Source organism: Acanthopagrus latus, chromosome 4 (genome assembly GCF_904848185.1).
Source record: "Acanthopagrus latus isolate v.2019 chromosome 4, fAcaLat1.1, whole genome shotgun sequence".
Taxonomy (NCBI): domain Eukaryota; kingdom Metazoa; phylum Chordata; class Actinopteri; order Spariformes; family Sparidae; genus Acanthopagrus; species Acanthopagrus latus.
The window spans coordinates 34,068,695-34,086,667 of NC_051042.1; the positions used below are offsets into that span (position 1 = coordinate 34,068,695).

Genomic DNA, 17,973 nt, shown 5'->3' on the forward strand with positions numbered 1-17,973 from the left:
GTAAAATGCAAAACAATGTTGAAAAATGTTGATAAGTGTTCAGATGAAATCCTCAAATCTCTTGTTTTGTCCACAACTTGAAGATATTTAGTTTACTTTCATAGAAAAAACACTAAAAGCTGCAATCAGAGAATTTAGACTAATTTAAGACTACTAATAATTTAATTGGTTAGTGGTTGTAGCTCTAATTCTTTAATTTAAAATATCAGGGACTGTCGTGTGTTACATTAACGTCACCATCTTCTTCCTTTATGGTTGCAGGATGATCCAGGAGGAGAAGGAGAGCACAGCCATCCGGGCAGAGGAGATCGAGTGCCGGGTGGGCAGTGGCGATAGCCTGGGAGGACGTTTCCGCTCCATGAGCTCCATCCCTCCATCACTGTGTGCGGGCTCCTCGTTGGGAGGCTCGCCCCCGGGCTCTGGCCACTCCACCCCCAGACGCATCCCCCGGAGCCCCAACAGAGAACTGGACCGAATGGGTGTCATGACCTTGGTAACGCTTGGTTTACTTTCAGATCATACAAGTGCACTAAAAAGCACTAGTATTGGTTTCCATTATTAAGTAACTAATAAGTAAGGATTATAGTTTCCTTTGTAATTATATTTTTGTTTTGTAATTTTCTTGTAGTTCAGGTCTAAGACTGTACTGCCCATTCTGCCTCCATCTGTTTTAACTTGCTCTTTTGCCTTTCCATGTTGATTTTGTGTATTGGAAGCTGTCACCTCTCACCAGTGTGATTAGTGCACTAATATTTTGTGTGTGTGCATGAGAGAATGTAACCATGTGTATGTGTAACTGCCCCCCGCCCATAGCATTATTGCTATGACCCCTACATCATCCAGAGCTCCCTCTCCCAGCAGACTGTAACTTACCTGCCCTATGGTGCAGCTGGCTTCAGTCCTCCCCCTCAGGCTTATAGCTATGCACCATACTTACAGGTACCTGTAGATCTCCACATGACTCCTCCTTTTCTTCGCAGATGGGTGCAGTCTGCCACTCTCTCTCCGCTCTGTTCCTCTTTGCATCAGCTAGCAATTCCCCTCCCTCCTTTCTACATTACTATATGTGCACTTTTCAAGGAAGCTTAAATTGCCTCTTTCCGCTCTTGAAGCATTTTTCTTTGCCCGGTCCATCACCTGGTGGGGAAATGTAGTTTGTTTTCCTGTTAACGCCTGAGCTGGTGCCACCCATCAGTCTGGTCTCTTAGGAATTTGCGATCTTATAATTTTAAGTATGAACTTTTAATGAGTTTACATGTGTTCAGTCCTGCAAGAATTCTGGGAGACAAAGGTCACCAATTACTTCAAGTAATGTAACATTTATTCAAGTTAAGGATAAAAAATGAAACCCTCATGCAATGGCTCGATTGCAGAGCAGAAACAGGGGGATTTATACAGATCATGAAGTTTATAGAAGTAGGTCTGTAAAACATTACAGACATGAAAGGAGTGCTGCTTCTAGTTTGGCAGATAATGTCAGCTTTAATGCACTTCTGTTTTCTGTCTTGCCCTGATAAACCATCACATATGTGTGCAAAGCATCTGTGAAACTTGTCAAAATATCTTCCTGATTCCTGAAAAAGAAGACCCTCGAAGAAAAGGAGCATTTTGAGCGATTAAATTAATTTGCTGCTCACCCCCTCAATTTCCTCTTCCTGTTTCCCTTTTATAGCTCACTAATCTCTTCCCTGCCCGGGCCTCTGTGTGTCAGTTGAGGAAAGGAAATGAGTGATTAGGTATTTTCCTCCTGGGGGCAAGAGAAACTCCTGCAGAAATGTGGCACGCTGGTGGTTTATTTGCTCTGCTAATGCCAGGCCGGTGAGGAATGCAGCAGGGAAAAAAATCCCCCCCCCCTTTTTTTTAGACGCACAGTGGAAAATATGACGAGAACAGCTCTGCTTCATAAATTCAGGTGTCAGGCTGCCCATGGCCAAATACAGCCCAGTTAACGCTGAAGCTAACTAGCTCATAGTGTCTTCACCTGTGATTTCAGCACACTGATGTTAATCAGAAGAAACCTGTTTGGTGCTTGGCGTCTTTTTCAGTCAACTCTTCAGATAGATTTCATCAAGGCTTTGATTCGACTGAAGTCTGCACTTCTCCCTCTGATTTCTTTATCTGTTTCCTCGAGCTAGGCTGCACCCATCCTGCCATCCCGACCCAACCTTCATTGTGGTTGTTTTGCGGTGATTCTCCTGTACACTTAAGTTTCCCAAGAACTGCTCGTCTGACTGCTCAATTAACAGACAGTTTCTCTTTGTCTTCGCTGTTTTTGTGTGTGTTTCTGTGTACCAGTGTACATTGTAAATGTATATCTTGTTCTGATTTCCTGCTCGTGTGTGTTTGTGCATGGCTTGGTTCCACTGCTGCTATGTTGTTCGTCTGATTAACGGCTTTTCTCCTCTCTCCTTTTTTGCCATGCTTCAGCCTAGTGACCTGCGCAAGCACCGCAGGAAGGTAAACTAGAGACCTGCTTTCCTGGGCTCTGTCATCTACCTGTATATTACCCTCATATTACCCCCCAAGTGAATTCCACAATAAATACACTCTTTTACTGAACGTACAAAGTTGCTGCAGTCAGATCTTCAGAGACTCTTGTCGTCTTTTGAAGGGTTTTGCTTTCCCACCAAAACAGTGTCGTACAGAAGTCATTCTGGAACTGTTTTGTTATTCCAGAGCTGAAACCTGTTGTTGATAGAGTTGTTGCTCAGGCCATTGAAAAACATTGGCTCCAACAATTTTCATGGCTTATGAAAATGAACAAAAATAAGCAACACGTTTGCTACGTTAACCACTAAAATGTAAAGATTTGCAGCTTTTTAGCCTCACATCTCAGCAAATTGAAAATCTCTGGGTTTTGAACTTCTGGAACCACAAAACAAACATTAATCATTTGTTGCTGTTTTCTGACAGTTGATAGACTGAATTATTATCAGTGAATCCATAAAATATTTAGCTGATTTATAGATACTGAAAATAATTGTTACTTGATAGGATACATTATTTTGAGGGGGATACAAAGCAAGTCTTCCTCACGGTCCGCAGAAATATATTTTTATGACGGTAAAAAAACTCAACATATTACTAAGGAAGTAATTGTGTATTCATTGCTCAGAGTTGAATGACTGACATTTCAAAACAGTGAGGTTGTCTCGCCCAACAAGTTAAAGCAGTACGACCAGTTAGTCACCTGCTTACAGTTTTGATCCTTTAATTTGTTTTCCGGAATTTCACAAATTATTGTTGTCTGTTGCATTCGTTCCAAAACAGGAAGAGAAGTCAAAATCAGCTCTATACCAAACAAACAAGGTCTAAAGTTTTATTGCTTAGACATGTAACCTGGTTAACATGTCTTTTCCTGGTCAGTCCTGATTCTTTGCACTTTATAACTAATACTTTTGCTTTGCTACGATGTTTGCTTCTTTGCTTGCAGAAATTCTGTGTTGATTAATTCTTCTAGTTTTGCAGAACAGTGTGTCTGTGTGTTTTGGTCAATAGCAAAAACAACAGTGCAGCTGCAGTTTGTATTCCTGGTAGACAGTTCCTTATTAATTGTGCACTATATCCTATTGATAAGATATCCTCGTGATAAAGGGTCTGTACCGAGTCAAATCAGGAGTAATCCACCTCATTAACATGTAACCCTCCTGCTGTTATGCAGTCTGCTCAGGATGACAAGGCCACGATCCGATGTGAGACGTCCCCCCCAACTACTCCACGCTCCATGCGTCTGAGCAGGGAGGCAGGGCATGCAGCAAGCCACGAGGACATCAGAGACATCCGAGGGTAAGACCTGTACCTGTTAATTTTCCTTTATCGTCGTCTTTCTCCTTTTCTGGATGGATCTGATCAGAGAACAATCTTGATCCAGCATCAGAGGCAGAGCCGTCTTAGTTTCTATTAAAACTGCTGGTGCATGAAGCCAAAATAGCAGAGTATAGTCAGCAGGCTTTCCTAATGTTATTGGACCACATGGATCAAAATCTAATCATTTTGTGACATTCAATTTTTATTTTCTTTATTTTTGTCAGTTGCTCCTATTATAATATAAGCTTATAGGAAAAAATGTTTTGAGTCCAGTTCACTGCAGGACGTAAATACAAGGTTTGGCCAATATTATCCCTGTTTTCAACTAAGACAGTTCAGGCTCTGGGTCAGAGCCACTGGAACCAGGTTATCATGACCAAGGACCAGCTAAAGCTGCTTATAGCGCCATTTTTAAAAGCCAAAGCAAGTGTAGCATCTTTTGCCTAATCCATTGGAGAATAAACAAAAGATTTTCATCATAGATGCCAGATTGTAGCAGTGGTGGTCTGAGGTCTGTAGGCATGCAAAGCCAGGAGCAAAACTTTAGAGTCGATGTGGTCCGCCATAGTTGTTCCAGGCAGTGCTGGGAAATTGGAGATGCAGTGACTGAACAATGACAACCAACAATGAACCAGCACTACCACCAATCCAGTCCCAGCACTTGGGTTAAAAGGTCGAACAGGGGAAGATGTTAAATTGCTTTCAAAGCCTGGCACTCTTCCTGGGGGCTGTCATTCATGTTTTTATTCTCTGTCCATTTTATCACCCTTTGGATCGATAGTCTGGCGGGCCTGCAGGACGGCCAGGGCAGTAACCCCAGCAGCAGTAACAGCAGCCAGGACTCCCTCAACAAAGCAGCCAAGAAGAAGAGCATCAAGTCTTCCATCGGACGTCTCTTTGGGAAGAAGGAGAAGGGCCGACCCAGCATTCCTGGCAAGGACTCCCCCAGTCAAGGTCAGTTTTTATTACACTGCAGCACTTGTTTATGTAAATGTAATGCACGCTGCCAGTATTGCTGTGTTCCTGGCCCTGTCAGACTGCTGAACAAGGTGTTTGTATATGTTCCTAGCTGGCACTCCTGAGGCAGAGAGCTCTCCTAAAGATGGTTTAGGAATGGGGACCCTGGGCGGCCCTGCAGAGAAGAACAGGAAGCTGCAGAAGAAGTAAGTGTCCTCCAACATCTTCCCACCCTCTGCTGTTTCCACATTGTTTTGTAGACTGAGACATTTTTTTGTAAAGATGATGAGATATGCCAACTACACAGGATGTCTGATGTGTTAATAAATTAAAAGTCCTTGGCACTCCTGCTGCAGTCCAGGGCTGGCTCACACGCTCACCCCCGCCATCCGACCCACGCTCCCTCCAGTCAGCTCATCCTCCTTCCATTCCCCACCCAGCCGTTTCCATTGCAGTCACCTCCCACATCTCCTTTATGTTTTCTTTCCTTCATTCTCATTTAATTGCAAACATATTTCAAACACCATAAATGTTGCTTTGCTTCCATGTAGCTCTTAAATTGGCATCGGTTCATTCTTTCTCTTTATTGTTTTTGCCAACGTCCCTTTTCTTTTTTTTTTTATCATCCCCTTCTCATTCCATGTGTAGTCCAAAGACCGGGTAAGTTGGTTCACGTTGCTTTTGCTTTGCCTTATCTTCTTCCCACACTTGGCTTCATGTTGACCTCACCAGTAACTCTGAGGACCCCGAACAACTGTCCCTCCGAATGTCTGATGGTTTTTCCGTGCTGCTCTTTACCCTGCTTTCCACACAGCTTAACTAACAGGAATGTGTGTGTGCTGATATTTAGTGAGTGGCACATTTTCCTCTCGCAGTTTTCCTATTGGAGCATGACGTTATGCACCACAGCTACACAAAAGATAGTTAATGGAAGAATTTATCCAAATAGTGACATTTTGTGAGTTTTCTTTGATGATATACTTCAACACAGTCACTGTGTTGCTGTAAATACCAGAATTTAAGTGAAGGTTCTTTTTTTATGAAGCATTAGAATATATTTGAAGTCTCTTTATAGTGGCAGGTTTGCCAAACAGAGGATGGGCTTATTCTGCATCAGTGATGTGTGGCCCACAGCCCCATCTAGTGGCCAAACACCACTGCTTTCTTTATTTTATAACAGCAGTTGAGACCCATTAACTGGATGAACTTTGAGACAACTTAAATCAGACACTACCTTCCAAACTTTCCAGAAACTTGCAGCGATTTTCTGCTAAATGTTCATTACAAACTGAGAATGTGCATGAGATGGATGTACAGAGTTTAGAAGGTTTTCCTGCTTTGAATATTTCCCTCTATGCATGTTATGACCCCTACAGTTGTAGAGGAATGCATCCATACTAAAGTTGCTTCCTAAGTGGACTCTCAAAGCATTGGTTCTGGGAGAAAACTCTACTGACTAATAGTCAGGTCTTCAATCCTGAAGCCCTGGCGGCTGTAACCTGCTCAGAGGCTTAACTAAAAAGCCATCTGGTCAAACCTGGACGGCCGAGGCTTGAAAAATACTGAGGATGCTTTTACTCTTCTGGACTTTAAAGGCCAGGGTTTGATGTGAAGGTTTTCCAGATGAGCATGTCTCTGTTTGAGTCTTTCTGGTTTTCAGTTTCTTTGTTTTCTCTCAAACTCCTGCTCTCTGTTTGGAGTGTGCATGTTGGTTGATGTCTTTGGGTTTGTGTATGTGTGTGTTCCAAAGGTGAATTGGATAGATTGCATAATGGGAGTTTATGACGGGCTCTGTGGATTTGGGCTGGATTGATGTGGAGCTATTAGGGGTGTCACGATTCTCCAAATACCACAATTAGATTGGATGTTCGGCATAAACTTTTGTTTTTATTTATTTATTTTTTTCAGCACTGATGGCTTATCCAAAGTTGTATTTTTGCATCTGGATTTGTAAAGATCAACAGATCATTGGTTTTATACCCTGACGACTGTCATTTACATGTTCAAACAAAGACAGGAATTTTGTTTGTTTTACTGAGTTCAGTTTCTGAGATCTGTACAGAATTGACCCTCTTTCAAACCAGATGAAGACTGGATCAGCATGACTTTAACCCTGGTCTGCAAAAAGACACCAAAACAGATAATATTTACCCAAAATACAGATTCCAGAGTAAAAAAAAAACAGCCTTCAGTGATTCACATTCACCAAAAGATATAAATTGAGTATGTTCAGTTTCTCAAAGCTGTCCTGAGTAAACCCTCTTCCTTATCAAATCACCAAAGGATCTCTGATAAAGAAAATTAACACAACATCTTCAGCGCTGTCAGGGTTTCCTCTTTTACCGGTCAGTTGTGTCTGGAAGTCCAGCTGCAAGCTAACGCTAAGCTAGCTGTGTTGTCTTTCTACCCCTCAGACAGTAGTAGTAGGTGAACCTGCAGCCACATGGCCCTTTACTGGATCAGTTTGACACCCCTGGTCTAGAGGAAAATTTGAATTTGATGATCAAAATTATAATTCCATTTTGAACGAATTTCAATTTAGAATCTAAATCGTGAACCCCTAGTGGCTGTGAAAGTGTAAGTGTGTGTGTTTGTGTGTTTGGGCCAGAGAACTTTTATTGCATATGTGCTTTAATATGTATTTTGTGTGTCAGGCATGAATTACTGGAGGAGGCTCGCAGGCAGGGCCTGCCATTTGCCCAGTGGGATGGACCGACTGTTGTGGTTTGGCTGGAGGTACGGCACACACACACACATACACACACACACACACGTGATCTGAAAACCATTTAAACCAGTGACATGTCTGTAAGCATTTATCCAGGTCCACTAATGTCTATGACCTGCCCCCCTCTGGCCAGCTGTGGGTGGGCATGCCAGCCTGGTACGTGGCTGCCTGCCGTGCCAACGTGAAGAGTGGAGCCATCATGTCAGCGCTGTCAGACACTGAGATCCAGAGGGAGATCGGTATCAGCAACCCGCTGCATCGTCTGAAGCTTCGCCTGGCCATCCAGGAGATCATGTCTCTGACCAGCCCATCTGCCCCGCCGACCTCGAGAACGGTAACTGTGCCGGAGCTGTTTGAGACTCCCTCCCTATGAGCTCTCTGTCTACACATTCCTGACATCTGATTGGGCATGGCACTTAATTGCTTTGACATTTTAACTACTTTAACCTGCACTAATGACGGGATCAAACTCATTTTGATTTCAGCTGAATTCTTCTAACAATAAATAAACCAACTTTCTTGACCTTCTCTTCATCCTGCTCTCTTTCCGTCCTTCATCGCTCTTCCCTCTTCACACACTTCTCTCACTACTCTCACTTGTGTGACACTTGGGTGTCACATCATCAGACTACAGGAAATGTTTGGGTGACACATGAGGAAATGGAAACTTTGGCAGCCACACCTCCCACGGTTAGTCTACCCTGATTGGCTGGATGCTGGTGGCTTCTCGCCTCTGTGGTGACTCTCGAGGCTCGTTCCAAGTTGCCTTCACAGCCACCAGACCTCATTGCATGCTTATTATTTGTCACGTCAGTGTGGTTTATCAGTCCATTATTAATCCGGCTGCATGGACTCTCGCAGGCAACTTGGAACAAGATCTTATTCTGTCTTGTAGTTTGTGTTTTTCTTTCCTTCTTGTTGCCGTTAGTAGTTTTGTTGTCTCCTTCTAGACCTTATAGACTGTGTGTGTGTGTGTGTGTGTGTGTGTGTGTGTGTGTGTGTGTGTGTGTGTGTGTTCCTGCTTTAATATTAGTTAGTTTTTAGTGTTTGTATGTGTGTTTGTCTTGGTGATTTATAGTTGCTTATAGAAAAACCTGCTGCTAACTTTATTGCAGTTTCTGTGTTTTTAAATTTGAATAAATGTTTGAGTCAGTGAGAACAAGAAGAACTCTAAAGAATATGCATGAAAGACTCCCTCCAGCTGTCACCGTTAACCCTTTTTAATTTATTCATTTTGATTTATGTTTTAATAAACTGTTACTGTAACACTGCAATTTATAAGGAGTGGGCAATATGATTTTACATGAAACTAGAAAATTAAGAATCTGTGTTACATTTATAATTTTATTTGTTTGTGTAGCTTCCAGCTTTCAAATCGGTTGTATTTATTATTTTTATTATTATTGACACTGCGTTCAAACAAGTGCCTCGTTCCACTGCATGGTACGACTTCACTACACTGTTCGTTGGGCAGTTTTCGCATTGACAAAATTTGTAGATAGTATCTCAAGAATGCATTGTGGGAATTTCGTGCAATTTGGCACAAAAGTTCACTTTGACTGAACTGATTAAAATTTAAGGTCACTGTAAACTCGCAATGCACGTTTTTGGCGATATGACATTTTACATCTACGATGTCACAGGTCAGCTTCACTGGGGCATCATTATGTAAGAAAGAAGCTCAGGCCATTATTCAGTGCCAAAGCTCTGGAACAGAGACCTGACTGGTAATTCCAGTTTTATTCACTTGACACAGATTTTAAAAATGGCCGCCTACTAAACCACACTGTGGTTCAAATGTTACTCTGGTCAGTTGCTAATGAAAGGATCTCGGGAAGAAAGGATATCCGCCATTGTTTCTGGGTTTTGTGATGCGATGAAGTTGCACCTGGTGCTGCTAAGACAATCAGCCAAGAATCCCACCTACACTGAGGGGGAACCAGCAGCTGTAGACGGCAAAATAAAACAAAGTACGTGTTGGGTGAGCCGAGCTGTACCGTGCAGTGGGACCACGGCTGCTTTATTACAATGTTAGTATTTTAAATGAATGTTTGTCTGGTGTTAAATTCACCAAGTTTACATAAAAAACAGACACTCCTTTAACCTTTAGAGTTACTAAATTGATTATCAGAAAATGTTGTATAAAACAAATATATTGACATGGATGAATATAAATACATAATCAAAATAAAAACCCATAATAGAGGATTTTAATTTGTCGCTCACTCCGACAGTTTTCTTTGTTCCGTCAACATTTTTATTTCCTGTTTGACGCCTTTCCTTTAATTTGTCTGTCTTGTTATTTTAGTTTGAATGATATTTTCCACATGAAGCTGCTCTAACCCGGCACTGCTGCCTCACTAACCCCTCGCCTTTCTGTTCTTCTCACCATGCTCACTCTAACCATGCTAACACCAGGAGGATGACGAGGGCAGCTGGGCCCAGGTTTGCACACGTTCCCCCCCAAAAAAACTCACCTTTGCTCACCTTCCAGATTCTACTATCTTTTAGTCTGTGTTTATTCTTTTTATCTCATAGAGGAGATGTCACAGTTTTCCCTTCATGTTTAATTCCAATCACTTTTCACTGAGGGTGCGTTCACAACAAGCATGTCTGGAATGATCCATTCAAATGGTGCAGTTTTACCCATTTAGTTTGGTTCATTTATACAGCAGAACTACTTAAAAAATGTTACTAAATGCAAAAAACTGTGGGTGTGTTTGTCAGCAGTAAGAACATATTTACCATCCAGCTGCAGGAAACAACCACAGAACAAGAGGTTTTATACTGTTTAACACACAGCCAGTACAGGAAGTACAGGACTGACAGGTTAATAATGGAAACGAGTTGCATAAATGATGAATTTAAGACTTTCCACTGTTGTTTAAACCCTCTAAAATAAATTTTACTTCACTTTACAATCTGATGAATCTGAAAAATTGCAGGCTGAAGATCCACTGCTTCAGACTGTCTATAAAGTTGGACACAGACAAGTTAAAAACAAGAAAAGAGGCTGTGTTTTTATAAAACAACATAGAATGACATGCTGCCAACACAGAACATGAATTATTTTTTAACAATAATTCTGTTTTCTTTGCCTTTTATTATGATAAACTATTGTGATGCCAAATTCACACCACCGTTGTTTTGACTTTTCAGAAGCGACTCAGTGGTTTCATCTAGTGGTTGTGCAGCGGAAGTGCAGGGATGAACTTTTCAGAAGGAAACCTGTGGTGACTTCATCGTCACAGGTTTTGTCTTTTGTGGTTTCTGAGCAGCGAGTCTGGTTTCTTGTGTCAGAACCCCAGATCGTGTTGGAACACACTCACATATATGTAGCTCACACTGAAGGCTTTCCTGATCATTTAGATTAATCAAATAAACATAAAGTTAACTCACATTTTACTCTCACTAGAACATTAAATTGTATCTGATCAGTCAACTGTTAAATTAAGATTAATATCATTGTTCTTGAACCCTTTCAGTGATTCATAAATGATTCTGGGTGAATAAGATTTATTATAATTCTAATAAAGCACTGGTACCAGACAGAATACTCATGTAGAAGTTTTATATTTACTGTAATATTTATGTTTCCTTAATAGTTGATGATAGAACTCCATCTAGATTATATTAATTGTTTATATAAACATTATAGAGTCATAATATTTAGAGTTTGTCCGCCTTTATAAAACCTCCCCATGTCAGTGTGGAAGGCTGATGTGAGGTTAAAGTTACTAAGAAGTTTAATTGTATTTATCACAAAACAAACATTTCAAGCGCCTGTAAGAAAAAAATGTAGTACAATATCCATATTTTCAGCTTTCTCCCACAAATACTGACTGAGCCGTCTCCTCTCTGACTGTAGACTCTCGCGTATGGAGACATGAACCACGAGTGGATCGGTAACGAGTGGCTGCCCAGTCTGGGTTTACCGCAGTACCGCTCCTACTTCATGGAGTCCCTGGTGGACGCCCGCATGCTTGACCACCTCACCAAGAAGGACCTCAGAGGACAACTCAAGATGGTGGATAGCTTCCACAGGTAAAACAAGACGATCCAAGTATAACTGTAGTTTTATACGTTTAGACATAAGATGGGGCTGTCGTGTTTCATTGGTAGGAACTAATGTGCATCGATAAGAGATGAATGGGGATCCAGTTAAACAACTGTCTTTGTGTGTGTGTGTGTGTGTGTGTGTGTGTGTGTGTGTGTGTGTGTGTGTGTGTGCAACAGGAACAGTTTTCAGTGTGGAGTTATGTGTCTGAGGCGGCTCAACTATGACAGGATGGAGCTGGAGAGGAGACGGGAAGAGTCTCAGATGGAGCTTCAAGGTAACAAACATCTTGTGGATTTGTGAACAAAAATATAAATTGTGCAGATTCAGTAACACAAGAGCATCCACCTCTGTATTTTAAACTCGTGCTGGACTTGTGTCATTTCAGAAGTGTTGGTGTGGAGTAACGAGCGTGTGATCAGCTGGGTTCAGGCCATCGGGCTGAAAGAGTACAGTAGCAACCTTTATGAGAGCGGTGTCCACGGAGCGCTGATGGCCCTCGACGAAACCTTCGACCACAACGCTCTCGCCCTGCTGCTGCAGATCCCCACACAAAACACACAGGTACACTCAGCTCATCAGCTGGTTCACCACCTTACTGCGCTTTTTAACATCATCTGAGATGCAAGCTGAAGGCCATGTGTGAAGGGAGAAACAGAAAAAAGTGACAAAAGTAAGCGAAAATGACGTTCGATGATTCCTTCCGTGTGTGAACAATTCTCATATCTGTGTTTGTGCATTATGTCCATAAGAGGGTAAACCAATAAGATGATGGCTCGAGTATGTGTGCATTTACTTCAGTCTAAACAAATATCTACATACCTACAAAAAACAAATAATCTCTGTGTGCTGGTTGGTGCCAGAGAGAGAGAACACACTCTTGAAGTGAGATCCAGTGATTTCATACAGGTTAGCCAGCAGGTAGCTAACATAGCTTTCATACAGCCTCATCTCGAGGTTCCACAGTTTTGCTGTTTTCTGACCTGATCATTCTCCAAATGAGGCTTTTAGATTAATTAGAGTACAAATCTCTCTGAGGCTGAGAGAGGGATGCTGTTTAAATGAAAACACCCTGTTGATAATATTCATTTCAAAAGACACTGTTGAACCAAAACAAACCTCACTACTTCAATCTATAAAAAGTACATACATATCTATATTTCTTAAAAACATCAGAAAAGACCCAAAACTACAACGAGCAGTTCTGCAAAATCAGACACTTTGCTTCTGAAATCCCAGTGGGATATGAAGTTGCGTTGAGATCAAAATAAAACGATGTCACACACACAGCAGGTAACAAAGATGTGCCCAGTGGAATCTGGAGGTTAGGATGTGAACTCTCTGCCGTCACTACCGCGGCAATTAAAAGTGATATCCTTAATTCACTGTGGAGAAACAATTACAGTGCAATCAGAGTAGCTGCTCAAGATCTCACGACGATGATGTAATGTCAGCAGGAAAGACGGGACGTGATGGGAGATGACAGTGGTGTTAGAAAAGTGTTGCCATCGAAGAAAGATTGTGTGATTGGCCGACGTGTCCGTTGGAAGTCGAAGAGGTTCTGTGGTTGTCTGATGTGAAGAGGTTAGAATTCAGTAACACTCCGGGCTTTTTCTTCTTTCTTTCTAGGCCAGAGCGACACTTGAGCGTGAATACAACAGTCTGCTGGCTATTGGCACAGACAGGAGAATGGAAGAGGTGACAAACACACACATCACACACTAACTGACTAACTAACACACAGCTGACCGAGAAATTACATGTGAAACCAACTTCCTGTCCACCCTCCTCCTCCTCCTTCAGGATGACGATAAGAACTTCCGCCGGGCTCCCTCATGGAGGAAGAAGTTCAGGCCCAAAGACATGAGGGGGATGTCGTTGGGTGCATCAGACACCCTGCCTGCCAACTTCCGAGTGAACAGCGGCAGCGCGTCTTCTCCCTCCACGCAGCCAAAGAGGAGCCCGATGGAGGGTAAGCTGAGGAATGCGTGCACGTGAATGTGTTGGTGTATGTGTGTGTGAAATATCTCTGTCGTTGCTGCTACTTACTCCAGTAATACTCCTCCGACGGGTCCTAAAGAGCCCAGACTCCTCGTGAACTCTTAATTCTTCTTGAATGGCTTTGCTGCTTGTTTATTCTGCTGTGACTAATGGCACGTCTCTGCATGTGATTCTACCAACATGGAAACACAGGAAGTCAGTCTATACAGAGGCTGGACACTGCCACAGTCAGGACCTACTCTTGTTAACACACAACGGTAAGATCACACACATCACCTGTAACTTCAGAGCATTCAGTTCGGCTGTTAGCAGACTGCGCTCTGCTCGTCTCTCTCTCCAGGCAGAAAGCAGCTGTCTTGTTTTTTCGGCTTTAATAACGCACGACCTACGCCTCTCCTCTTCTTCTTCTTCTTCCTCTTCTTCCTCTTCTGTCCTGCTTCCCCTCTCGTGCCCGCTCATCTCTCTCTTCCCCTTCTCAGTTTATCCTCATTATTTCTATAGGTAACCGCTGGTCAGAGGATGAAGGGGAGTTCCCTGCATTCAAGACCCGGATGATGAATTGAAATGACTTGCAAAGACACTAAAAAGATGTTTTTTGTTTTGTGTCGTCATCACAGAGAGAGACCTTACTCACCGATCTCAGTATCCCTAGAGGAAACTTTCTAGATTTATCAGCATTTGTTATTATATTTATGTAAACCAATGGGACATTTTAATTGATTTTAGAATTTCTATGTAATCCCTTTTGCCTCTATCCCCTTAATCAACCTTCTTTTTTAAAAAGAAACATTTCTCCACTGTGCCCGTATTAAGCTCAGCTCTCAGATGTATGTAACTGAATGTTTCAGCTGTCTGGAGTTTGTATATTTCTACCAACAGACATTTTATCTAATCTTTTTTATAATCCTGATTCTATTGACCAGATGTATGTTTTTTTTCCTCTTCTCTTTGATTTGAATTCTAATCATTGAATTTATGCTTAAGTGACTTTGATATGTGGTATAACTTAATTCATATCCTTTGCCCTTTTTAACTGTTGTAATTTTTGTAGCTTATTACCTGTGATTTTGTGTAAATGCAGCTCTTAGGTCAGCGGATGTGTGAATATCAGACAAATTGCTGGAGTTGTCAGACTGTTTCACAAACTGCTCAACACTGTGAGTCATCCACCACCGTTAAAATAACTGCTGGCAAGCCAGGTGATGGTGACGACACATATCATGTGAAACACACAGTATATTTTCCTTTTCTCTCTATTTTCTCTTCTTTTTCTTTCATATCTGCGAAACCAAAATGAAACTCTTGAATTTTAAGAATTAAAGCCATATAACCGTAGCGAAAACATAACAGAGGGCTTCTTTCGGATGCAAGTGAAAACGGAATTCGAGGTTCTCTCTTGTTGACCTTGCATGCAGAAACTTCTCCACGTATCCCCACCCGACCACACCCAACAGCTCGACTCCCTTTAACGAAAACGAACCTCCCTCACCTCTGGAGGAACACGCACAGGCTCACCTGTACAGGAGGACTTGAATCATACAGACGAGTCGAACGTGTGGAAACTCCTTCGATGGACCAACTTCACTGAGGCCTCAGTCGATCCCCGCTGTGACTCGATACCCCTCAAGGCGGTGCGATCCCCCCACAGACCTTTTTTAAAAACACTTTGTACGAAGATTTCATATCAAGCCTTATTGTTTCTTAACTCCTCTCTATCGTCTGTTCTTATTTATTGTTACTCATCCACGTTGTGTTTCGTCAGTTACTCTTTCATAGTCTACTCCTATGAATGTAGCAACGCTCCTCACGTCTGAGTTTGTCCCGTCTACGCTCCCAACACAGGTTCCACCGTTAACGAATGAGAAGGAACCGAAGAGTTTTCTTTCGCCCTGCACGTAGCTGAAGATTAAAGTAGAAACGCTTCTTTTTCTGTTTGTGATTTAGTCATTCATGCACAAATCATGTTGCTGTTGTTTTATTCCTGCTCCTCCCATTGAATCTTCTGATCTTGTAACAATGATGTACAGTCTGAGTACTTATAAACTATTTTTATCACAATATTATTTATTGCTTACTTTCAATAAAATACTGAAACTTATTTTCCACTGCAGAAAAAAAAAAACAAACAGACTAAAGCTTTTCATTCAACAATGTGTCTCCATTTCCTGGTTCTGTCTTTGGTTTGATGAGTGAAGATGTTGTGTTGGTCATATTCTTGTCATGTGCATTTCTGAAATGTGACAGTAATTGTCGTCCTCAGGGATTATTTCTTCAGGTCACCGCTGGTCAGGAGATGAAGGAGAATTCTCTGAATTCCACCAGGATGATGAACTCAAATGACTCACAAGGACACTTAAAAGACGTTACTCACAGATCTCAGTATCCCCTGCAGAAACTTTCCATTTCCCACTTCAGTTTTAGGCAGTGCTGCAGTGATGAGTCAGCACCATCCAAAGGTCAAGATATATTTTATTTAATGTGCTGTAACCTCCCAGAAGTTCTGTGGACAAAGAAAAGAATCAATGTACTTTGAATCTCACTTTAGAGGAAAACTGAGGCATTGTTTTTATATTTCAGATTATTTCTTGTTATTTGTTACTTTAACTAGATGATGTTTAGGTGGTGCAGAGTCGGTCAGCTGAACAAAGGATCTATTTTAAACAAAAGATTAGAAAGTTACAGTTCTTACATGAAGTGCTCCCCTTGTGGGGCATTTTCAGTGTTATTATCTTAAAACATAATGATTTAATGAATTTTGTCTGTTTTCATGTCAGAAAGAAGAATTATTTCTACTTAATTGATTACGAATATAAAATGAAAAAGCTGAGTGAGTGTTCACTGGCCTGACACAAATTCTGAATTTTCTTAAAATGATCTTTTTTATATATATATGTATATTATTAAAACTTAGTGTAATTAGTGACATAATTCACACATTGAAATACAACTCATTCATTTCTTCTTCCTGACAAATTCAGAGCAGACGGAAAAAAACTGTTTTTACAAAAAAAACCCAAAACATGCTGAGCACAATATTTTAGTTTTATCAGGAAGGATTAATGATGTTGTCACAGGTGGTCTGGAAAAAAAGATTTGTCCCCCTCAGTAACTTTTATCAGTGAAAACACAATTTAAAAATATTAAATTATATGCGCTGGAAACATTTGTACTAATTAAAAATGCAAAACAATTATGTTTTATGAGTTATGACTGCGTTGTGTTTGGCCCATGAACTCACAGTACTCAAGATAAGAATCAGTAATATTGGTACTTTTAACACGCCGGTACGACCATGAGGTTATTTATCTGACGTCATCGTAGACGTGGTCATCAGTGTTTCCTCTGTACGGTGATGTGATGTTGGCAGTGCGGATTTGAAGTAAAACAATAAGAACAATTGAGAAGAGAAATCTGCAGTTTCATGCAGAAATGATTACAGTCAAATATCGACTGGATGCACTGAAAGTCAAATCTTATTCTTTTAGAGAACTAATGATCAGCATATTGAACAGTGGTGACATAAATCAATCAAACAGTGGATCAGACTTAAACAGCTTTTCTTTTCCCCCTCAAGTTGTTAAAAGGTTCCGACATCTTGTAAACACACGAACAGCCTCAGTCGTCCTACCAAGATTAATACAAATGTAATTATGCTGAAGCTTTTTTTAATATTTGCTAAAAGTATTAGTCTGTATGTTTTTATATTCTGTCATAACTGAGGTAAAACCATAAATTTAGATTCATGGATAAAACCCCTTTGAGAACGAGGCTTTATTTGGTTGTTTTTGTTGTTATGGGATCATTTTAATGTATTTATAATAGATAAATAAATATGGAGGCCCAAATCAAAATTTAGCCTTTATTTAAAAAATGCATCAATGTATTTATGACAAATAATAATCATTATGATACATAATTTATCTCATAATTTGACTATTTCATAACTGAATTTTAATTTTAATTTATTTTATTTTATCAATCTTTGACATTATGTCGCATATTTATCACTTTATCTTAGATTTTTTTTGTTTATCTCATTATGACTTTTTGATCTTTTTGTGACTTTGTCTCATATGTATGACTTTTTCTCCAAATATGTTTTTTTAAATGTCATTATGACTTTTTGTTTCATAATTTCTATTTTTTTAACCCATAATTATTCATAAATTAATTCATAATTAATATTTCAATCTCAATGTTTTTTTCCCACAATTTAGATGTTTAGTTATGTCATAGTTAATTTTTACCCCCCCAAAAATGAGACCATAACTTCTATGTTGATCAAATAATTTCTATTATTATCTGATAATTTAAAGACATATTTCTTTCATTAAATTAAATTAAATTACATTAAATTAAATTATTATTGTTTACAAACCCCGCCCACCCGTGACGTCAGCGCTGGCGGAGGACGGGATTCTGG

General features: G+C 40.6%; 1 protein-coding gene across 14 annotated transcripts in view; it reads left to right on the forward strand.

Moving 5' to 3' along the window:
• Nucleotides 1–15,698, forward strand: part of ppfia1 (PTPRF interacting protein alpha 1) — a 41,703-nt gene extending 26,005 nt beyond the window's left edge. For 2 of the 14 annotated variants that reach the window (XM_037095995.1, XM_037096002.1), the window contains 16 exons: nt 262–493; nt 2,428–2,457; nt 3,662–3,786; nt 4,589–4,761; nt 4,877–4,970; nt 7,419–7,500; nt 7,626–7,826; nt 8,120–8,182; nt 9,911–9,937; nt 11,361–11,536; nt 11,729–11,826; nt 11,938–12,113; nt 13,179–13,247; nt 13,353–13,521; nt 13,743–13,807; nt 14,030–15,698. In XM_037095995.1, coding sequence (XP_036951890.1) covers nt 262–493; nt 2,428–2,457; nt 3,662–3,786; nt 4,589–4,761; nt 4,877–4,970; nt 7,419–7,500; nt 7,626–7,826; nt 8,120–8,182; nt 9,911–9,937; nt 11,361–11,536; nt 11,729–11,826; nt 11,938–12,113; nt 13,179–13,247; nt 13,353–13,521; nt 13,743–13,798 — 1,771 coding nt within the window. In that variant the 3' untranslated portion in view covers nt 13,799–13,807; nt 14,030–15,698. Of the gene's footprint in view, nt 1–261; nt 494–2,427; nt 2,458–3,661; nt 3,787–4,588; nt 4,762–4,876; nt 4,971–5,412; nt 5,425–7,418; nt 7,501–7,625; nt 7,827–8,119; nt 8,183–9,910; nt 9,938–11,360; nt 11,537–11,728; nt 11,827–11,937; nt 12,114–13,178; nt 13,248–13,352; nt 13,522–13,742; nt 13,808–14,029 lie in introns of all 14 variants that reach the window. The other 12 variants (XM_037095990.1, XM_037095992.1, XM_037096000.1 and 9 more) reach the window with 10 other exon arrangements.
• Nucleotides 15,699–17,973: the final 2,275 nt, after the last annotated feature.